The sequence below is a fragment of the Peromyscus leucopus genome, chromosome 8b, assembly GCF_004664715.2.
Source record: "Peromyscus leucopus breed LL Stock chromosome 8b, UCI_PerLeu_2.1, whole genome shotgun sequence".
NCBI classification, from domain to species: Eukaryota; Metazoa; Chordata; class Mammalia; order Rodentia; family Cricetidae; genus Peromyscus; species Peromyscus leucopus.
The window spans coordinates 104,066,495-104,090,397 of NC_051086.1; the positions used below are offsets into that span (position 1 = coordinate 104,066,495).

At 47.6% G+C, this 23,903-nt stretch overlaps 1 protein-coding gene across 1 annotated transcript in view; it reads left to right on the forward strand.

Moving 5' to 3' along the window:
• Rnf213 (ring finger protein 213) overlaps positions 1-19,958 on the forward strand; it is a 111,953-nt gene extending 91,995 nt beyond the window's left edge. Inside the window, 18 exon segments of the mRNA XM_037200972.1 lie at positions 486-728; positions 1,407-1,488; positions 2,197-2,231; positions 3,445-3,539; positions 5,221-5,380; positions 6,142-6,322; positions 7,941-8,032; positions 8,540-8,791; positions 11,429-11,561; positions 11,805-11,888; positions 12,636-12,816; positions 13,030-13,085; positions 13,088-13,230; positions 14,260-14,337; positions 15,027-15,221; positions 15,806-15,895; positions 15,986-16,164; positions 18,256-19,958. Coding sequence (XP_037056867.1) covers positions 486-728; positions 1,407-1,488; positions 2,197-2,231; positions 3,445-3,539; positions 5,221-5,380; positions 6,142-6,322; positions 7,941-8,032; positions 8,540-8,791; positions 11,429-11,561; positions 11,805-11,888; positions 12,636-12,816; positions 13,030-13,085; positions 13,088-13,230; positions 14,260-14,337; positions 15,027-15,221; positions 15,806-15,895; positions 15,986-16,164; positions 18,256-18,409 — 2,433 coding nt within the window. The 3' untranslated portion in view covers positions 18,410-19,958.
• Positions 19,959-23,903: the final 3,945 nt, after the last annotated feature.

The following is a 23,903-nucleotide window of genomic DNA, read 5'->3' on the forward strand; positions in this document are numbered from 1 at the left end:
CTCCTCCCCTCAAGAACCATTTGAAAGGTGGGAGCAGGTCAGAGCTGGACTCTGGTAGACTCCCACATTTTGTTCTGTATTTTTTTTGCTTTTGTTTTTTGTTTTTCACCAGTGCTTGGGATGGCATTGTGTATGCTGGGTATGTGCATATCACAAAACATCTCAAATCTGTGTTTCTCTTTTTGTTTTTTGAGACAAGGTATTGCTGTACATGTATAGCCCATGCTGGGCTCAAACTCATGATCCTCCTTCCTCTGCCTTCCAGGTCCTGGGATTATACATGTGCATCACCACACTCATGTACAATGTTTGGGTTGGGGTGTGGTGTTTCTCTGCTTTTGGATACAGGGTATCATGTAGTCTGGGCTAGCCTTGAACTTCTGATTCACCTGTCTCTACCTCCCAAATGCCCAGGCATGTACCACTGTGCCCAACCCTACAAGTTGTTTTGAAACATGTTAATGTTAAAAAATTTTTCTCATCAGCAACGCAAGGCTATGAACAAATTCATTGAGGAAAGCAAGATCCTTTCTGCTCCTAACATTGGACGCTTTGCAAAATCGCTAGTCGATGATGCTCTGCCCCTGCTGAGGACCAGATCTGCTAACAGCAGCCTGGAAGGAACAGTGACTGAAATGGCCGTCCATTCTGCAACCATATTCCTGTGTGGAAAAAACAAAGTCTTGGAGCCCCTGAGGAACTTGGCCTTCTATCCGGCCAAGATGGCAGTAAGATCACCTGAGGGCTTTGTCCCTGTGGGGAACAAACCTCTGGACTTGGGAACCATGAAACCAATTTGTTTCTTGATTTTAATCCATCTGACCACACTGATGGTGAAAACTTGGCCTGCCCTTGTCTGCCTCCCCCCACTCCTGAGCATTGTATTAGTCAGGCTTAGGTTGATATACACAATGCACTCTGGGTTGGAGAGGCTGAGAACCCCATAGCTGCTCAGTCCGTGAGAATCTGTAGTCCCAGTCTGACACTGAAGACCTAGAGGACTCCTGGAGAGACCCGATGTCGGTGACGGATGGCAGCAGGAGCCATAGGCAGATGAACTCATTACTAATAATCAAACAGTAGATGAACTTGCCAGCACAGTGGGAGGCAAACAGCAAAGCTTTTCCCTAGGATCCACCTTTATATGCAGAGGTGCGACTCACATTTTGGATGGGTCTTCCCACTTCAAATGACCTGATTGTGAAAATCCCTCATAGGTATGGCTAGCAGTTTATCGCTTAGCTGATTCCAGATCCAATCAGATTGATTGACAGCCAAGATTAGCCATCATAGGCATCCCTGGCACACAGTTTTCAGGCTGAGAAGTCAAGGCCCTCCTTGCTCTGGCCTCTGGCTGTAAGGCCATGCAGTCACATATCATGACCTGTCCCACTTTGGTCTTTCAGAATGCTTATCTTCCAACAATGCCTGAAGACCTGCTGGTTCAAGCCAGGAGTTGGATGGGCGTGGAACGTCTTGTCTGGTATAGTAAGTGTTGGAATCATACTCTTCTGAGCACAAATGATCACCCTGTGACTGCACAGGCTTTGGGCTGTGCTTGGGGTCCACCATTGCCTTCGATGGTTTGCAGGACAACAGTGGTTTACAGGACCCATGATCTGCTTGTCATGTGGTCCCAACCCTCTTACATCTGAGTCCAGGCAAAGAGCCCTTTGCAATGTACTTCTGCTTTCCAGAACATTGCATTTGGGAAAAGAGGAGACTTGAACCACACTGAAACTCATACAAAGACAGGGCACAATACAGCAGTTTTTTAACCCAAAGACAGTGCTTTTGATGTACAGAAATGGAAGGCAAGTCATGTGGCCAGAGGCTTTGTGTCAACTCTGCTGTTGCTTTGAGTAAATAATCTTTTAAATTATTTTTAAAGTTGTGGCAGATAACAATAATAAATCCAAAGAAAAGAAAGGAAAAAAAGTACTATCCACCATGCTTCCAAGTTAACTGTGTGTGAATCGGTAATCTAATTTCTCTTAGCTTTCTAAAACTAAGTTCAGACATTTTTCATTAACCACGTGCATTTTTAAGAGGAGGCATACATCAAACACTAGCTCACAATATGCCAGACATTTCAATTTCTAGGGAGGTGCTGAGGCTGAGTCATACTCGGTCAGGATCAGAAGGGATAGAGTGTGGGCCTCTTACTTGCCAATGTGTGTCCTGTTCTTTTAACAGATTGTCCCAATGGCCACCCGTGCACTGTAGGAGAGGTGAGTTTTGGTGTTTGGGTGGGTGGGAGCTCAGAATGTGTGGTTCCCCCTGTGCTGAGAAGAGGGGGAAGAGAAGGAAACACAGGCTTGTTCTGAGGACCACTCAGGGTGTTCTAAATAAGTGCTAACTGTGCTGAGGGCTGCTATCCCAGGGCTCTCCATGTAGCACCATGGGCACTCTCCACTGGGGCTGCCCCTCCCTTTTCAGGACAGTTAGCATCATGCATGGTCTCTACACAGTAGGGTACTAGTACTAACACCTACCGAAGTGTGACAGGCTAGATTGTTTCCTGACGTTGCCTCGGGGCCAAGGACCCAAAGGGCTGCTGGTTGGTAGTCACTCCCTCCTCAGGCCACACAGCAGGAGTCAGTGACACTACAGAATGGGAAAGACACCCAAGAGTAGGCCCATGGAGGAGAATGAATGTAATCATCATCCGGGGACACCCAGGTGCCACCTCAGGCCCTGTGCTTGCTGAGAGACTGGAGGGAAAATCCTGAGGCAAACTGAGGTTCACGTCCTTCCTTGTCCATGAAATGAGGTAGAAAGAGGTTCTTCCCCAGGCTGCTCTGGACTATGGAGTTCTACAGTCTGAAGGACTACAGCTGCTTTGGTGTGCTGGGGGCCATGTGTTACAGTACAGAGGCACACTGTCTAACTTTTTCTTTTGGTTTTTCAAAACAGGGTTTCTCTCTAACTGTGGCTATCCTGGAACTTACTTGGTAGACCAGGCTGGCCTTGAACTCGGAGATTTGTTTGCCTTTGCCTCCTGAGTGCTGGGATTAAAGGCATGTGCCACCACTGCCTAGCACCATCTAACTTTTTTAAATGTGCCCTTAGGAATAATAAATCTATGGTTGTATATAAAAAAAATATCAGACAGGAAGCAAGTGATGCCATGTATCTTGGTGTCAGATATTGAAGCCTTAAGATGAGTGTACAAATACAGGATAGGGATAAAGAGCTGGGTATAAGAAAGCAAAATGTGCTTCAGGTTTTCCTATCAGGTGTCAGTCAATTTGGGACTCAAACTTATGTCTGCTTTCCATAAAAGTCTGTACTTGCCCACTGTTAACACACTTACAGTAAGTTTCCACCCTGTCCCCATACCACACCCCCAAAATATATATACACAGAAGAAGCAATCCCAGTGACTTCCTATGACAGGTCAGGGTCACTACACAACATAAAACATCATTGTATTCTCTCTAGTGCGGCAAGCCAATGGAGCTGAGCTTGTGTCCGGACTGTCATACTACGATTGGAGGTGTCAATCACAATCCACATAAAGGCTTCCATCTCATCAGGTACATCAGCTTCTGCTCCTCCTAGCACTTGGCCCTGGGCTTCAGGACTGTTCCAATTCTTCTTCCTAAACTGCCAGTAGCTTGTGCCAAAGACACTCTCATACATCTGGATCTATGTTATGCTTGGCCCCAGCTCCAGTGCCAAGGTCCCTGTCATCAGGAAACCATAAGGTGCTGTCACTGGTCTACAGCACAGAGTGGCCTGCACATTAATACTTGCTAATACAGACATGTTCTCTGGGGTCTATAAATATGTCCTGATTCAGGACAGTAGGTCTAATACACTGAAATAGTAGCTGCCTATTTCAGCACATGATGCTGGACTTGTAATCTATCTTATTTCTCTCTCATCTCCTTCCTACCCTCCTGTAGATTTGGGGGTTTTGTTTTGGTTTGTTTTGGTTTTTTAACTTAGGATTTCATACTATACCCTTGGCTGTCCTGGTACTTGCTATGTGCCCCAGGCCTGACTCAGCCCCAAGTGCTAGGATTACAGGGGTATGCTACCACACCAGGCTTGTTTTTGTTTTTCAAGATGTGAGGACAATGAAGGACACATAATCAGGCTTGTCAGATACTGCTCCATGCCTTGGTCTGTGTGAGGGGTGAGTTTGAAGACACCCACACTGCATTCTAAGACGCGTCAGAAAAGTTGTTCCTTATCTAAGATGGCACAGGCATTAAAGAGGATGGCACACCTTTCCCCATATGCTTGGAATTATGTAGCCTGTCCACGGTCCCTGTCACAGTGTGAGTGCTGTGTAATACTTGTCCTACTGCATTGTGTAGGGGACTGGGACAAGAAAGCAAAGCTGGGACTAGAGAGATGGCTCAGAGGTTAAGAGCACCGACTGTTCTTCCAGAGGTCCTGAGTTCAATTCCCAGCAACCACATGGTGGCTCACTACCATTTGTAATGCAATCTGGCGCCCTCTTCTGTATACATAATAAATAAATAAATCTTTAAAAAAAAAAAAAAAGAAAGAAAAGAAAGCAAAGCTGGCCTGGTTTTGGTTTGTAGTTGCTTGGCTTTGGAGATACAGAGGGCCTGTCCTAACAGACTTCACACTCTAAATAATAGTCTGCTCCCATGTTTCTGACACAGTGCAGCCAGCCACTCCCTTGTGATTGGTTGGTGGGGCCTATCTGCAGTACCATACATTTTGATGCTCCTGGTGTAGTCAAAGCTTACACTATTCCAGCCGCTTTTCTCCAAGACCTAACAAAATGTCCTCGACATGCAATATCTTTGCAAATGTATGTACACACCATATCTCCCACCTACTACCTATGATGCAAAAAGTTCTGCCAGACCTTGGATCCTAATTTATGACTGGGGAAATGAGAATGTGAAAAATACATACATGGGTACAAACTGTTCCAAACTCGAGCTCTCCAGAGATGGGTGCATGCTTCTGCCCTGATGCCTTCTCAGGAATCAGCTTCAGTAGCCATTTTATGTAGCCACCTTAAACTGAGTCTTGGGAAATTGGTCAGCCAGAAGGGAGTTCTGAAAAGAAAATGGTGCATAGGCAGGCATCCCAGGCCTAGAAGGACTTTTAATTGTTGTTTGCTCAGAGCATGGAACCCTATCTCCAAGTCTGAGGCTCTGAGATGCGCCACTGCAGCTAGGGAGAGTGGCCTCTTTCAGTCTTGACCATGTCTCTTCTCTTCCTTTGCAGTGAAAATGAGGACAGAACACAGACTGGTCATGTGCTGGGCGGCCCGCAGCCCGGGGGTGCAGCTGTGGCAGCTGATCGAGGGCTGTCCCCAGTGGTCTTCATTCTCACTCGGCTGCTCACTCATTTGGCTATGCTTGTGGGGGCCACTCAGAATCCCCAGGTACTTGTCATAAGCTGCTACACGGCCCTTTTGTCTTCAACCTGCTCCCCAGTGCCTGTGGAGTAGGAGTACATTGTTGGTACCCAATCTGCCAGGTGACAGAAACCTAAGGTCTCCTGACCTTTTTCACCACACAGAATGGGATGAAGTGCTTTTCAGATTATATAAAATCCATTTCTTTTTTTTTTTTTTCTTCCCCGAACAGTCTCACTATGCAGCCCTGGTTGTCCTAGAACTCACTCTGTAGCCCAGGCTGGCCACAGACTCAGAGATCCACCTGTCTCTGCCTCCCGAGTGCTGGGATTAAAGGCCGGCACCACCAAGCAAGCATTTTTCATTTTTATTAGTATTTTTTCACAGTGCTCCAGAGGTCAGAGTTCTATCACTGAATGATACCTAGCCCAGTTTTTTAAAACAGACACCAACTAATTTTCTGTGTTTATGAGACTAGATCTCATCTGTACAGAGTGTAAGGATCAGATCCACTTACAGAGTGCAGCATGGGGAGGCTAAGGTCATCCATGCTGTATCTCCTTCATATCAACACTGGCCAAGAGGACAGAGAGTTCAAGGTTAGGTCATCTACTGTCAGACAAGACCACAGCCTGCTTCTACCTGTCTCCTCCACCTCTGCCGTTACATCACGCAGCTTAGAAGACAGCCTCTGACTTGATGCTGGTGTCTTTCTCTTCCTGGCCTCTCCCGAGCTCACATTTCCTCTGTCCATGAGATGTTCTGAACATTTGTTTCCTCGCTCCCAGGCCCTGATCAGGATCATTAAGCCTCAGGTTCTGGACCCACAAGCCTTCCTGCAGCAGCACATCCAGAGAAACCTGGAACAGCTAACCAAGATGCTGGGCAGGAGTGCAGACGAGACCATCCACGTGGTACACCTCACCCTGTGCAGTTTGCTCAAGGAGCAGCATCCTGTGTTTGGCCAGAGTAAGCAACGTGGGCAAGGGCTAAGCTAGGCTGAGGATCACTTCCCATGGCTCCTCAGTGAGTGAAAACTCAACTTGAGCTAAGCATGGTGACCATAATCCTAGTACTTGGGAAGCTGAGGCAGGGGTATTGTGAGTTCAAGACCAGTATGGGCTTCACAGTAAAATCCTTTTTCAAATAAACAGAGATGGGATGGGAGAAAAAGCATGAACTCTTACTGGGGTGAAGAGGTTGCTCTGTTGCCCCACCCACCCACATATCTAACAAGGACCTTTGACCTTTCCTTCTTGGAACACACAAGTGCAAACACACATGTCATCCAAAGCAGGTGACATGTGCCCAAGAATCAGTCACTATCCTTGCTTCTGCTCTTACTGAGACTCCCATGGCTGTGCACTAGCCCCGTAGTTGACAATGGACTGTTTCCATGTACACTACTTACTCAAGAAAAACAGGCACTGCTCACTGGGCTGATGCGTCTGTCCTAACCGTCTAAATCTACTGAGAAAGGTAATGAGTGTCACTGGAGATGGCATCATTGAGAATGACTTTGTTTGGGGTTTTTGTTTGTTTTCCGAGATGAGGTTTCCCTGTGTAATAGCTCTGGCTGTCCTGGAACTCACTTGTAGACCAGGCTGGCCTCAGACTCAGAGACCACCCGCTTCTGCCTCCCAAATCATCAGTGTGAAGAGCACTGTTTGTTTACTTTATTAGGGTGGGGGCGCACACTTGCCTCGCCTGTGTACGGCAGAAGACAACTTTCAGAGTTAGCCCTCACCTTCCACCTTGTTGAGAGGAGGTCTTTCTTGGGCTGCTGCTGTGCATGGTCAAGGCCAGCTGGCCTGTGAGCTTGGATGCGATGCTCCTGAAACCAGCTCCATCCAGCTCCTGAAGCACCTGAATAACAGGTTCTCTGTGGGGCCTGGGATAGAACTCAGGTTGTCAGGCTTGCATAGCAAGTGCCTTTACCCACGAAACCAACCTTCTAGACCACTGTGGGGTTTTGTCTGTTGTCTTTCTGAGACAGTTTCTCTGTGTAGCCTTGCCTGTCCTGGAACTTAGTTTGTAGACCAGGCTGGCCTCAACTCAGAGAGTTCACCTGCTTCTGCCTCAGGCATGCTGGGATTAAAGGCGTGCGCCACCATGCTTGACCTACCGTGTTACTTTAAAATAAGGCAATAACAACAAAAAGTGCCACCTGCAAACAGGAACCTCACTCCTCTTGGCCTGCCTCCCCAGTCAGATTTCAGGGTATTTACTATTTAGTAAAACCTCATTTTCCTGAAAGTCCATTGTTTTGGTGTGAGGGAGTCCTAGAAGCCTGCCACTACCTCGGGATCTACACCACCCACCCTCCTGGGTCCTGCCTGCTCTGGCTGGGGTCTGGGGTAGCAGCTGGAGTGGCTGGTGGTGGCAGCAGTGGGCTTAGAGGAACTGAGGGGGAGGTGTCAAAGGTGGCAGCAGCAGATGATTGCGTCAGGACTCAACATCTTCAGGGTACTTAGGAAAGTACTTCCCCTCATTGAACGTTCTGTTGGCACATATTTTATGCTTACTGTATGCAGGCTGTTATGGCTCTTGTTTTAGGACAACCCACACATTCTATTTTTATTTGTAGGGAAGTTAAATTTTAGTGCAGAATTGTCAACCAAAGGTTGCAGAAACGACTGGGAGAAGCATTTTGAAGCTCTTCTTCTACCTGAATTGGAGGTGAGCTGTGACTGTCACTTCTCTAGAGTAGGAGGAGGGTCTCCCACATAACTGCTGAGCAGGCTTTGCCCATCATCCCTGGGGAAGGGCTGCAGGGGCCTCTACTAAGCCTCAGATTTCAGTATCCTCAACCTATAGCCTGTTTATCATCACTGAGGATGGCAGGAGATGAGGGTATGAAGCAGACCTGCTGTCCTATAGAGAGACACGCTAGGATGCACAGCGGCTGGAGATGAAGTACTCTTCTGTCAGATAAGAACATGGCTGAGAGGAAGGAGGCATACCACAAGTGAAGTGAGGAAGGGGATGAAAGAAGAGCAATGGGTACAGACCTCTTAGTCCCCTGTATACAGGGAGGGAAACCCTGCAACAAAGTACAGTTGGACTGTAATAGAAGCCAGCAATGGGACAGGGAGATAAGGAGGGAGCCACAGTAAAGTTATCTGTGTCCCAGCCCGTGTGCAACAGTGTTGCAGTCGAGAATTCTGTATCATTTTCTCCGTCCAGCATCTTGACAAAACCTTGGCAGCTGTAAATGCTCTTATCAGCCAAGATGAGCGCATCAGCTCCAACCCTGTGACTAAAATCATATATGGGGACCCAGCAACCTTCCTGCCTCACTTGCCCCAAGAAAGTGTGGTTCATTGCTCAAGGATTTGGAGCTGCAGGAAGAAGATCACAGTGGAGTACCTGCAGCATATTGTGGAACAGAAAAACGGCAAAGAAACCGTGCCTGTTCTCTGGCACTTCCTCCAGAAGGTAAGGTGCAAGTGACTCCTGGGTGACCTTGCTTTTCCTGTGCAGAGGATTCCCAGGAACCAGGAAGCCCTGAACCTTTGCTCAGAACAGTGGTTCCTAGGCCAGAGCTCTGAGCAGCTGCCAGTGCTGTGGCTCTAATGGAAAGTTGGTAGCAGACTCAGGAGAAAGGGAGGTCTTCAGCCCTTGCCTACAGTCTCAGGCAGTCTGAAGCTTAGTCACATGTAAAACACATGTGAGTTGGTCAGTGGTCATCTGAAGAGAACTTGAGGGCCAGGAGGCTACCTGGCCACTCAGCAACAACAACAAAGGTACAGGTCTTGAGCCATGTCTCTTCCTCTTGACTTTGAGTGGATGGCTATCTGCAGTGCGTGCTGACTGCAAATATTATAAAAAATGTAAAGACTTCCTCCCAACCTTTAAACCTTCTAGGCATAGACTGAAGTTGGGAATGTGAGCTGGAAGCAGGTTGGAGAGCTATGAGATGCAGCAATCCTGTCTAAGACCCAGAAACACAGTTCCTGTATCCACTGGATTTCTTGTCCACAGTGGTTTTTTTTATTTCCCTGAGGACCAGTGTTTGCGGCTAGCACAGTGATTCAGAAACTCCTGGTGTTCACTAAAGTAACCTCCTCCTGTCAATGCTGTGACTTCTCTTGGGTAGTTTTCTTTGCCTGAAGGAGCTCGGGTCTGAGGCTTTGGAACAATAGCCACTACTAACTGCTTGGCCTTTTGCTTACACCTTCTCACACACTCAGTCACATGGGCACAAGAAACCATTTCTTTATCTTCATAATTTTAATAATTATAATTATTAAATATAAAAATATACACACTAAGGGCTTCTGTGTAACATTTCTACACATGCACAGAGAATGCACTGATAAATCCAACCTTCCTTTACCAACCTTTCTGCCTCTTCCTTCCATCTGCTGCCCAACAGATGGGCTGAGAAAGTGGTCACATCATCAAATCACTGTCTTTCTCTGTCCACATGGATCATGCTGGAGACCAGTGGAGTAGAATGGTGATTACTGCCCTACCTCTAAGTCGACTTCTCTTAGCCTGTACATATGAGTGTGTGGTATTTATCTTTCTGATTCTGACTTATTGCATTTACTAAAGTGACCTCTTACAGCTGGAGAGATGGCTCAGCTGTTAAGAGCACTGGCTGCTCTTCCAAAGGTCCTGAGTTTAATTTCTAGCAATCACATGGTAGCTCACAACCATCTATAATGGGATCTGATACCCCCTTCTGGCATGCAGACAAGCATGCATAGAACTCATGTACATAAATAAATCTTAAAAAAACAAATGTAGCCAGGCAGTGGTGGTGCACACCTTTAATCCCAGCACTCAGGAGGCAGAGGCAGGCGGATCTCTGTGAGTTTGAGGCCAGCCTGCCTCAAACAGAGTGAGTTCCAGGAAAGGCTACACAGAGAAACCCTGTCTCAAAACACACACACACACACACACACACAAAAAAAAACAAAAAAAAAAAAAAACATAAAAAAAATGTACAGTGACCTAAACCAACTGTATCCATTTTTCTGAAGACAGCAAGATTTTATTCATCTTGTGCTCTGTGTCTGAGTGTCTGCCTTTGAGATATATGCCACACATTCTCTGCCCATTCATCTGCTGACAGACATCTAGACTGAAACTGTCTTAGCTCATGTTACTAAAGTCACAGAAAACGTGGATGTGCATGTGTGTCTTTGGTCTGTTGATCTCATTTCCTTTGAGTACATAAGCAGAGGGAAGGCTAGGCTTGTGGAAATTAACGTTTAAGTTTTTGAGGCCCCTCCATACTCTTGGACATAATAGCCGTTCTAATTCACACTCAACCTCAATGTTGCTCCCTGTTCTCCACATCCTGGCCAGAATCTGCCACTTGCTCTTTCCTTCACTCGCCTGCTGATGGCGGAAGCCGGGGATGGTATCCTGTGCAGCTCTGCTTGGTCTCTGATAACTAGTGATATGTGGCGTTTCTTCATATACTTGCTGGCCATCTTTTCTTTTGAGAAGTATCTTTTCAGATCATTTGCCCATTGTTAATGGGATTGTTCGGATTGTTTTCGAGTTCCTCACATACTCTGCACATGATCCTTTTTAAGGCAAACGGTAAATCTTTACTTCTCTTCTGTAGACTGTCTTCACCCCTGACTGCTCCCTTTCCTGAACAGAACAGAAGGTTTCCAGTCTGGCAGAGCCCCACTTGTCAATTAGTGCTTTTGGATTCCTGCCCAGAAACCACTCTTCACTTCAGCATGTTTCCCCTGTTTTCTGGCAGTTTTGGGTCTTACATTTAGGTATTTGGTCCATCTTGGGGTGAGTTTTTTTTTTTCCATACCAGATGAGACAGGATTCAGTCCCATTGGATTTCAGCACATAGGCTTGGCTCTGGGTGGGCTGTGTGTAGAACAGTGTAACACTGCAAGCCATTTGTGGGTACTTACAGAAAGAATGGGGTGAGCCTTTTCCTGTTTCTAAATTCTAGGGTACATCACTATGTAAAATGGGACTCTGACCAAATGAAATCAGCACACTAATCCCCCAGCACTCACAAAGTGTACATGCCTGACAGCATTCCTTAGGTAAATTAGAGGCATCGCTACTAAACCATCTTCCTTTCTGCAGGAAGCAGAACTAAGGCTGGTGAAATTCTTGCCTGAGATCTTGGCCCTGCAAAGAGATCTAGTGAAACGATTCCAGAATGTTTCAGAAATGGAGTACAGTTCCATCAGAGGTTTTATTGGAAGTCACCCATCAGGTATGACTCTGCCCAAGCTCTAGAAGGAAATCAGGGCCCTCTAAGTTTAACAGAGGGAGGGACGAGGGCTCAGTAACCGGTGTGATGTGCCTTAAGCTTTCGGCATGAGGTGAGGTGACACTAATTCCAGCTAGCTCAGCTGCAGCAGGAAAGCAGAGTTGGGTCTGTCCAGAGCTTGTACCGGGTGGGTCAGAAGTTGGCTGTGTTGTAGTCACGGTTCTTACCAAATGCTTTACTCAACAGAGGGGCTGAGAAAGCAGTTCCAGGATCGGATCACTGTCTTTCTGTCCACATGGAACGCGCTGAGGCGGTCACTGGAGACCAATGGTAAGTGTCCTCCCCCAGCAGAGTGTCCCAACAGGATGTGCTACACACACACTGCTCCGAAACTCAGCTCCACCTGTCACAGCCAGCAGCGTGCAAGCTCTCTAGGTGTCTTCAGATGGAGGCTGTCCTAGAGTGACTAGTGCTGTGATGAAACAGAATGACCAAAAGCAAGTTGGGGAGGAAGGGTTTATGTGGCTTATTTCTGCCTCAGCACTGTTCATCACCAAAGGAAGTCAGGACAGGAACTTAAACAGGGCACAAACCTGGAGGCAGGAGCTGATGCAGAGGCCTTGGAGGGCTGCTGCTTACTCTCTAGCTCCCCACGGCTTGCTCAGCCTGCCTTGTGATAGAACCCAGGACCACCAGCCCAAAGATGGCACCACCCACAATGGGCTGGGCCCTCCTCCATCAATCACTAATTAAGAAAATGCCCTACAACTGGGTCTTATGAGGGGAGGCATTTTCTCAATTGAGGCTCCCTACTCTAAATTCTAGCTTGTGTCAAGTTGACATAAGACTAGCCAGCACAGAGGATCTCAGAAGTATGATGGCATTAGAGCCTCCATCTTCTTGAATCCATCTCTTGAAAACTTGTCAGCATGTCTGTTAGAGGCAAGACCTTCAAACGAGCACCCTGCTCTGTGTTAGCTGCTGGGACCAAGTCTGTGTGCCTCTTTCCCTCACCTTGATGAAACAGCATGGGGCAAAGCTTACCTCTCAGCTAAGGAATAACCCTGTCATTTCCAGGTGAGATCAAGCTACCAGAAGACTTCTGCCGCTCCGAGTTGGATCTGGATGCTGAATTTGAGGTCATCCTTCCACGTCGACGGGGCCTGGGCCTCTGTGCCACTGCCTTAGTCAGCTACTTAATTAGCCTGCACAACCACATGGTCTACATGGTGCAGAAGTTCTCTGAGGAAAACAACAGGTGTGTGCACAAGGCAACTGATGGGGGCACTTGTCCAGCCCTAGGCTCCTGAGTCCCTGCCAACTTCTGCTCTTCCATGGCAGACCTCCCTTAGCTGCTCTCTCCAGAATCCTCCATAGATAAACAGCTTTCACCTGCTCAGACCACGGAGCTGAAGCGGGCGTGTCCCCATGGGTCTGCTCTCGATAGGAATTGTGTGTCTGTGTCCCTCAGCTATTCTGTAGACACCTCTGAGGTTACTGACCAGCATGTCATCAGCTATGAGGTGGAACGGACCTGACTCCACTGATTCTCTCCAACTGCCAGTACCAAGTGCATCAGGGTGGAGAAACCTCACAAGAGTTTGACCTAGAGAAGATCCAGCGGCAGATCAGCAGCCGCTTCCTCCAGGGCAAGCCCAGGCTGACCCTCAAGGTAGGCCGAGCCTGCTTCTACTTACGTGCTTGGTATGTCTGTAAGGAATAAGAGACCCTTTGTATGTTTTGAGGGACACAAGTGTGCACTATACCACCCACAATCCCCTCTGGATCATCTCCTTGCCACCCAGAGCATGCATGGCCACAGCGCCATCAGTCTCCTGGCTGTGGTGATCTCAAGATCTTTGTGCCACAATCCGCACCTCAGTCTCCCAAAGGCAGCCTCTGGTCTCAGTGGACTTAGCATTTAGTTTTTCTACCATAGTTAATATATATTCTACCATAAAATATATATATTTCTGCCACTCTGCCATTGTTGCCCTGGTCCTCAGCATTCTATGCCCAGGTGCCAGTGCGCCTTCTGTGTGTCCTCATCCTCTAACTGCCATAGCCTGTCACTTTGGCCATTGTCCTGCTGCTCTCTGGATCATCTCTGTTATGGATGTCCTGCATGGCATCCTACTGCCGCCCTTCCCCTGCCGCCAAAGGCCCTGTGGCCTGGCTCCAGCTCAGATTTCCATTACCTTAACTCACTTGTCTGCCCTTACACATAGGATTCCTGCCACCCACGGCACACAATGGCAGAGCCACATCTCTGTTCTCTCATCTGGAGAGCTGGTGATCCTTCCAGTCCAGTCAGATACATTGCATGTAGGTTTACTTATTCCCAGAGACATCCACAAGTTGATCGCATAGCCTCCAGTTAGGCTGTTGGAGCCTAGAGCTACTTCTGATTCACTCTGAGAGCCCTGTTGTCTGAGGTCTACACTGAACAGTTATTGAAGAATGAGCTGTCCCCCTCCACCTGTCCCTCCCGGGACCCCGTGCGTACGCAGTGGAGTGCAGTGTTCTCTCAGGCGGTGTCTTGGGAGCCACGGTAGCAGGGCTGGCACCTGTGTGTCACTGTTTCCAAAGACAGTGTCTTCAGCAGACATCCCACAGCAATGCTGCCTTTCCCAGGAAGGCCGTGAGTAGCTGAGGGCCCACTGTGCATTTCACCTCTAAGAACGTCTCTTTCTCGATTTAGGGCATACCCACCCTGGTGTACAGACATGACTGGGACTACGAGCATCTCTTCTTGAACATCAAGAACAAAATGGCACAGGTGCGCTTGACAGCCCTTTATCCACTGCAGATAGCTCCAGCCTCATCCTGTGTCTACTGTGAGCTCTGGCATCTCAGTGTTTGAAGAACCTGGGACTCCTATAAGCCCAGGCTGTCTACACAGGGAAGCAGGGCAGCAGTTCACCAAACTTTCTTGTTCAGTTTAAACACACTGACGAGCAGGTTTCTTAATAACATATCACAGTTGTGTACGCTGAGGCTAAACAGCCAGAGAACTTCAATGTGTCCCTGCTCTTTCCTAGCAAGTCTGAGAAAGAGCCGAATAGCTATGTCTCCTCCTAGGGTTGTTTTTGTTTTGTTTTATTGGTTTTTTTTTTTTTTTCAAGACAGGGTTTCTTTGTGCAGTCCTGGCTGTGTTGGAACTAGCTCTGTAGACCAGGCTGGGCTCGAACTCACAGAGATCCACCTGCCTCTCCTTTCTGAATGCTGGGACTAAAGGCGTGTGCCAGCACTGCCTGGCTATAGGGCTGTTTTGAGGTTCCCTGAGTTTGTCTCTATTTCTGTGGAGTCTGGAGGGCTGCCTGCATGTAGTGTACACTGAGAGTCGGCCGTGTGCTTTCTGGAGAGCCTGTCCCAGCTCTAGCTTGAGCAACGACAAGGCTAAGCTCTTCTCTCCTGATGAGAAACAAGAAGGCCAACCATAACCCTAACCTTGCATTTTGCTCCCAGAACCCACTCACCAACTCAGCCATCAGTGCCATCCGTGGACAGCTACAGTCCTACAGTGATGCCTGTGAAGCTCTGTCTATGATAGAAGTCACCCTGCGTTTCCTGAGCACAGCTGGCGGGGATCCTGGCATGGACCTGAATGTGTACATTCAAGATAACCTACAGATGGGTGATCAGACAGCTCTGATTTCAAAGGTAAGTGCTAGTGCTGAGCCTGGTGGTATATACCAGTCATCCCAGTACTCTGGAGGATGAGGCAGGAAGATTGCAAGTTCAAGGTAAGCCTGGGCTACAGAGTGTGTTCCAAGCCATAGTAGGGTACTAAGCAAGACCATGTCTCAGAACGGGGAGGGGTGTCTGTTGAAAGGTATTACATGGGAAATCGGCATGGCTTCCTACCTAATTCTACCTACCATGTATCAATGTAGGAACCCCAGAAAAGAGAAAAATCAAGAGCATTCCTCACACAATCGGTCCACCATGCACACATCACACTTGAGACAGCAGAGTAACTAACGCATGGTCCATGCTGACCATCTGGGCTGAGCTCACCATCTGTGAGCACTGCAGGTCTGCAGTGTGTGATGTCATGACTGTTGCTGCAGAATGAGGAGACTGTTAAGGATGGGCCAGGAGAACTTATGGAGAAGACTGTCCCACAACAAGGGGAACAGAATGTGCTCAAGACAGAAATGGGGGGGAGGGTGTGCATATGGTGTGACACATGGGTGACACATGTGGGACTTGTGTCTTCCACTGAGGTTGTGTGTCTCTTTCAGGTCTTAGACAGATGTCAGCTCAGACATGTCATTGCCCTCTGGCAGTTCCTATCTGCACATAAGTCAGAACAGCAGCTGCGGCTGAAGAAAGTGAGTTTCACTTGCTTTCCACTGTGGAGGGAGCAGGAAGCACCCAGGTCCCCCAGGTCTTAATGTCCACTTGTTGGTCCTTCGCTTCAGGAGGTGTTTCGGGAAATCGATGTGAAGTACAAAGAGGACCTCAGTCCACAGCATGCCAGGCTCCTCCGCACATTTCTGAATGAGGCAGGCCTGGACGCCTTCCTCCTGGAGCTCCATGAGATGATTGTGCTGAAACTCAGAGGCCCCCAGGCTGAAAGCAGCTTCAACCCCAGATGGAGGTATGGCCTTGTATGCTGCTGGCAGAATGCTCTGCTGTCCAGTGGCCTCCCCTGGACTTGAAGCTAGTCCTAACTTACCCAAAACCCCTTTTCTGCTCATTGTCCATGCATTTGGTATTTTTGTTCCTGTGGTTTTGGTTTTCAGTTTTTCAAAACAGGATTTCTTTGTGTAGCTCTGGCTGTCCTGGAACTCTAGAATTCTATAAACCAGGCTAGTCTCAACTCAGGGATCCATCTTCCTCTGCCTCCTCAATGCTGGATTAAAGCGTGTGCCACCACTCCAGGCTTCGTTGGTTTTAATTTCTTGAGTTTTCTATTTGATGGTAGGAGGTTAGGGAAATGGCCCAGCAGGTTTGCTGGTTGTATAAGCATGGGGACTTGTGTTTAGATCCCTGGCACCCACTCAAAGTCTGGGTATGACGACATATGCCTATATCCCCAGCACCAGGGGTGTGGTAGAGGAAGACAGGCAGATCCTGGGAACTTGCTGGCCAGCTGGCAAAAAAGTAAGTTCCATGTTCAGTAAGAGATCCTGTCTCAAAGAGAAAGTGGGAAGTGATAGAGTAAGATACACAATGCTGTCCTCTGGCCTCTGGATACACATGCACAAACATGTACATACATGTACATACCACACACAGGAAGGGCAGGCAAACAGGAAGGAAGGCTGGGGATGTAGCTCATTTGGTAGAGTGTTTGCCTAGCATGCACAGAGCCCTGGATTCCTTCCTCAGTGCTGCAGAGATGGCCATGGTAACACACACCAGTAATCCTGGTACTCAGGAGTTAGAAGCAGATACATGAAAACTACAAACAAACTCATACATTCTCCTTATAACAAGTAGACTTACTATGTCAAACCAGTGTTCACTGTAAAGTTGATTAAAAGCCACAGCGGTGTGAAAAGTCTACAGAACACGATTAGCCGTCTCTTCCAAGTATGTCGATCTAACGCTCCAACACCAGCTTCTCCTTTTCATGTGCACATCCCTACTGTGGAGCACTTAATGGCTGGGCACATTTTACACTCATCAGTCATTCGTGAATGATGTTCTTTATTGTTTTTGCTTAATTTGGGGACTGTTTATCTCTTTTGAAACTTGTATTACATGTGTTTGTGTGTTTTCCCTGCATATAAGCCTGTGCACCACTTTAATGCCTGATTCCCTGGGTGGTCAGAAGGAATCTGATCACCTGGAACTGGAGTTAGAGAGATGGTGTGAGCCACCATTGTGGGTGCTGAGAATCAAATCCGGGCTTTCTGGAAGAGCAGCTGTTTATCTCATAATGGTTTGAAAAGTTCTTTGTATAGAACAGAAATGAACCTTTTGTCAGCATTATATAAATGATCTCAAGCTTTAATTTTATCAAGTGAAATCTGTTGATTTTTCTTATAAAGTATCTATAGGGAAACACACAAGCAAGAGTCTGCCTCATCATGCCCAGGATATAAAACAGCCTCATGTTTTCTGCTGCTACACCACACGTTTGTTTTATTGGCCAGTTATGTGTGGTGTGAGGCAAGGACTGAACTGTGCCCTTTCTCCTGTCTTTCTGCTTTTTGAGACAAGGTCTTGCAGCCCAAGCAGGCAAAGAACTCAGTCTCCCTTCTAAAAGCTGGGGTGATAGGCATATGCTGCCTGTTCCTCTAAACATTCAAACGCCAGCTTTCCTCAGTCATCATTTTATATTTTCTCTTTCCTTCCAGAATATTATATGGCGTATGCCTATGTACATCTGTATTCTCTAAACTTAGATGAAAAGTCTCTACTGGCCTAGACTTAAAATACTAGCCCTGTTCTCCTTTCTAGAATTTGCAGTCTCTTACTATAAGAGTAAGAAAATACAATGGTGAGGCTTTGATTTTTCCACATGACCCCACTATTCACATTAGCCATGCCAAGAGCCATCTAGCTCTGCTGTGAGGCCAGCTCCCTCCACAGGAGGGTCAGCCCTGGGCTTCCACACCAGTACAGGAGTTTAGCTCTTGGCCTAACTAAGATTCTCAGCATGTCTGGTCTTGGCTGGTATCTTGGTCCACTGGATGGGCTGTGATGTCACAGAACTCTCTCTTGTCCCTTGGTTTCACAGCCTCAAGGACACTCTAGTAAGTTACATGGAGACTAAAGAGAGCGATGTCCTTCCAGAAGTGGAATCCCAGTTCCCAGAAGAGATCCTCATGTCAAGCTGCATCTCAGTGTGGAAAGCTGCTGCCACACGAAAGCAGGACCGGCAAACGAGGTAGAGCATTTCAGTCTTCAAACATGGCTGGAAAGGAAGGTCTTCCCCTCCTCCATTAACAGATCCCAACACAGGCTATGGCCTTTGTGTGAAGGAAAGTGTGGACGCCGCACTGGATTCAAAGCTTAGACACACCATACAAGCTGATGGCTTTTTGAGGGCCACACTATTTCTGGAACATGCGCCTGTTCCAAAACTTCCTCGTGCATGGCTATAGAAAATTGGTAATCAACTGCCTCTTGTACATTCCAGAAGAAACAAAGAGAATCACAGTCAGCTCCTGACCAACACTGATCCTCTTAAGGCCACCAGCCTCTTACCTCATGTTTCATGGCCACCACTTGACTGCATAGAGAGAACACAGGGGTGGTGCATTTTTTCTGTTCTACTATCTATGTGCAAAGAATACATGCATTTGTTCTTCCAGTCCCTTAAGTTTTGAGTACTGCACACATATTTCTTGGTTTCCAAGCTGTATGAAAATTGCCACAGTCACCCATGGAAACCCAAGGTGTTTGTACAAGCTGTAAGGCCACATGAACAAGAGCTAATGTCAACCCATCCATAAGTCACTGCCAAATTACAAGGGAAGAAAGCCAAACATTCAGTGAGAACACTAGACTGGGAGCACAGAACAATGAATAAAAAGAAAGATATTTGGGGAATGCTGTAGAGAGTTACTGACTATGTAGCTGTCCAATGAGCATTCAATGTGGTCTTCGCTTCCCTGAGTACACATATCTGGCCCTTTCTTGAGTCTCAGCCAAGGCTGAGTACCAAGCAGTTCGAGAGAAGGCTGGAAACGAGCCCACCTGGTACTGCGCTGCCTTTCTCGCTGACGGTGTTGCCTCTTGGTGTTACAATCCACTCTGGGTCCCCTGATCCCTCTGGACTAATCCTCTTCCTGGCACTCACCACCATTTGCAGTGATGTAAGAACAGCCAGTGTTTACAAGCTGGAAGTCATTTCCTTCACAGAGACAGTAAACTGGACTTTGAGCTGCAGAAATACAGACTGGTAATCAGGAGCACATCTATGGTCACAGCACCAACAGGAGATGGACTATGCTCTGTTCTGACATTTCCTCAGAGCCTGATGCAGGGACCAGACCCTGCAGTAACTCACATCAGACTGTCTTCACAGCGGCAGTGATCATCTTCCTCCAAACCACGAAGAGCACTGTCCCAGATGTCTGCATCCCAGGTCTCCTGCAGAATGGATGTTTCGGGTTCATGGCTCACTGATTTTCCCAACTTGGCCTTGAAACTCCTGTGATACCTCAGATTGGGGTTTAACTCACCCTAGCCATCAGAGGGCAGCTGAGCCCTCTGTTTCTTGCTGTGAAGGCCTTTTTTGGCTTTGACCTAGGCATTATTTTTTTCTATCATGAAGAATTTTAATTAAGATGTTTCATTTTGTATGCTATACTTTCAAAGCCTTAACTGTCTATGTAGTGTTACCATGTCTGTACAAAATATACAGCCCTAACACTGGCAAAAGTAGATTGCATTATTTTTGTCATACCCCTTTTAATAAACGAGCTTTACTTCTAAGAGTCCTTTCTGGGCCAGGGGGTGGCTCAGCGAGTAAGGGTACTTGCTGCCAAGCCTGACAGTCCTGGAGACCTGTGTCAGAGAAAGGAGGAACTCGCTCCTCCAAGTTGCCCTCTGACGCACACACTCACACACACACACACACACACACACGCACGCAATAATGAATTTTTAAATATTTCAAATCCTTCTGAGTGCAGAGTTTACATTTACAACACACAGACCTTGGCCAGGCTTTTCGAAATGGTTTTGTGTTTCTGTGGAAGTACCCCTGCTGTAGTATGCAGTAGGGCTCAGAATAGAAAATCTATACTCTAGTTTAGGACAGGGGCGATATTTTTTTTTTCCTCAGAGCAAAGGGACCGCCTGAGTCTTGTTTATGATAGACAGCACTGCTCTACTGGTTCTGCCAGAAGAAACCTCACTGAGAACAGCTACCACCAAATGGGGATGAGATCCGACTTCAATGAAGTGGACTCTGGGTAAGGAAGACCCCTGAGGAATAGGAAATAAAGGCAAGGAAAGAGAGTAGTGATTCACATTCTGTGCCTTCGCTAAACCATTGAAAGATTTGCCATTTGTTAATGAAATGGCCTTGAGACCCTTGAGCTAACAAAGTTCCATTAATAAAGCAGGAACCATGAAGGGAGCAGGGGCTCAGAGGGCTCACTCAAGTGACCCCGTCTGGGTGCCCAGAGTTCACAGTATATCAGCGGGCACGTCTCCCAAGTGGTGTGTTACATGACTTCCTGGAGAGCCATAAGCAAACATCTGTTCGCCCCAGACAATACATTGAGAAAAGACCACAGAAATGAGTCCAAACAAGTCTAGCTTAGATACAGGCTGAAATGCTCAACCCTGCTTGGGTAACAAGTTATCAAAGCTGCACCCCGGGGCTCCCTGACCAATTTACAGGTGCCTCCACAAGTCTCTCCTCCCCCAACATTGCTCACTACTTATGTAACTCCGGGACAAGTCCACTAAGCCTTGGGACTGTGTAGGCTTCAGAGCCCAGTGGGTTTCTCCTGAGCCTCCCACTGCCCTTCAGGAACCAGTGTTTCAGTTAGGAGGAAAGAGCTCCACAACAGATGCGTAAAGTGTTAAACATCGGGCTGCAGAACTAACTGAGCCTGGAGAGGTGCTCAGTGGGCAGAAGGAGAAACCCCAAGGCCCTGTGCCAATACCAAGCCTGCAGAGACGAGCATCTGCATTGCATTCTGCACTTCTCTGCTCCCTTCGCTTGCTAAGTAAACCTGGGCGCAAGCATTCAGGATCCACACAACTAGAAACGGAGCACGGGCAAGGCGCCTTTTCCGACAGCAACTCCAGCCATGCACACCCTCTCTAGCGGCCCCTGGTAAAGCACACCAGTGTTTCATCTGGGCAGGAGTGGGGAGGGGCAGGGGCAGCCCTTTCTCGGGCCCCCTGGCTTGGGAGCTCTTCTGAGGTGCTTCCCTTCCCACACAGACATACCCATCAGTGCCCCTTTCAATCAACACCTCAGCCATAACTTCCTCAGGACCCACGGAGTCTGCCCCATCACCACTGGCACGAGCGGCTCCCAAACACCAAACTCTACCTGACCACTCTAACAAAGCCAGGCTGGCAGCAGACCTGAGTATGGGTGCTGACTCTCCAGCTCGATGACGACAGGCCAGCCACTGGACCTCTTCAAACTGCAGTGTCCTCTTCTGCAAAATGCCTCCCACGTCTGTGGTAAGATAACACAGGGTAGATAAATACCAGCGCCATGCCTGGTGCTCAGTGAACGGGACTTTCTCTCCCTGCTGAAAACCTGCTGCCTTTCAAGGTCCTGTCGGTTGTTACAGGAAGCCTTTCCCAAACCACAAACTCTAGTTTGGTCTAGTGTAGTCTTTCATATTTTCCTCGGGAAATGTATCTTCAGACTCCGTGACTTGGGCGTACACTTCTGAATTCTCCTAGTGTTCCCCAACATTAGTTGCTGCCTTCAACCCCCCCCTGCACTCCTGCCTTGGGACGTTTAGACCTGTTGTCCCCTCTGCCTGCCACATTCATACTCGCAGTCTCTTTGACCTTTTCCCCGTCTGATGAACTCCAGTCATTCCGTCCCCCACGACCCTCTCTCATCCCCTTCTCCCTACCGAAACCAGTCTTCCCAAGTTCCCCCTTCTTCCCGGTGTCTTTTGTATGTAGCCCACTGAGCCTCATTAGAGCTGCTTGCCTGAGCCTGGGTGGGAGGTTATTTACTGAAACACAGCCACACCCCTGAAGAAAGTGACAGTCCATCCCCCAGGAACCACTGAATGCCACAGTGCAGGGAGGAGTAGGGCAACTGCAGGTCTAAGTATCACTCCACACAGGCCGTCCACCTCCAGTCAAAGTCCTCTTCCCATATTTACTGCTTTTCCCCACACCAGCACAGCACAATCGCACACGCTCTCCCATCTTGTGGCTCCCAACTCAGTGCCAGCATTTACCACAATGCGGAAGGAAGGAGCACTGGGGAAACGCTTGTCTAAGAAAACATAGGAACTATCTACTTCCAAAGGAAGTGCCTTAGCTTCCCTCAAGTTGACCAGAGCATACAGAAGCAAGAGGCTCCAAGCCCAGCCCTTCAGCCGGCACCTGCTTGCCTAGGCTCTCTTAACTTGTCTTACGGTAAAAACAAAACTGTGGTCTAGAGCTGGAGAGATGGTTCAGTGATTAAAATGTGTACTGCTGTTTCACAGGACCCACACTCAATTCCTAGCACACATGCCAGGAGGCTCACAGTCTCCCTAACTCCAGCTCCAGATCTAACTCCTCTGGCCTCCACAGGTACCTGTACTCATGACACAGACTCACTTGAATAAAAATAAAATGTTAAAAAAATTAGTCTGCTGAGCTCATGTCATAGAGAGGGAAGGACATACTTTAGATAAGGCTCTGTGTCCTGAACTGACAAAATGGTCATTTGGGGGAAGAGGCTACACTAGACACAGGAAGATTATACCTCCTTAAGTGCCCATCCAGTGGGGAATTAAAGGGGCAGACAAGTGCACTTAGGAATATAAAAACTACAGTTCTTCACCAAATCGTCAGACATTGGCCAATTTTGGGTTTGTTTTGGGTTGACTCCCTGTGGTGGCTAATCTTGGTTGTCAACTTGACTATATCTGGAATCAACTAAAACCCAAGCACCTGTGAGGGATTTCCTTGCTATCAAATAATCCTCTTGTACACTGTAAAGATTTATCACTAGAATTGGTTTAATAAAATGCTGATTGACCAGTATCCAGGCAGGAAGTATAGGTGGGGCAACCAAACTAAGAATGCTGGAAAGAGGAAGAGTGGAGTCAGGAGTCACCAGTCAGATATAGAGGGAGCAGGAGATGAGTGTGCACCATGCTAATAAAGGTACTGCCATGTGGCAGACTATACATAAGGAATATGGGTTAACTTAAAATGGAAGAGCTAGTTAGTAATAAGCCCGAGCTATTTGCCAAGCATTTATAACTCATAAAAGCCTTCTGTGTGTTTATTTGAGACTGGGTGGTCGGAACAGGGAACATCCATTTACATTTCCTTGATTGGATTATCCAAGGTCCAGAGACCCAACCATAAATCTGGACCACACCTATATAAAAGGACATGGAGGAAGGAAGCTTTGCTTTTTTGCTTTTTTGCCTGCTTGCCCTCACTCTTTTTTTTTTTTTTTTTTTTTTATTGGTGGCTGGAGAGACAGCCGTGGGTGCTGGGAACCGAACTCTTATATTTTTGGTTGTGAGCCTAGCCTTTAACGGCTGAGCCATCTCTCCAGCCCTAGCCCTCACTCTTGATGGTAAGTTCTGAATCTCCTTTATATATTTTCACTCTATCACCTGGTCTGTGTTGGATATTTATGCCAACTCTGGCTGCAGGACAGCCTCCCTTGCTGCTCTGAATCTCCTTTATATATTTCCACTCTACCACCCTGGTCTGTGT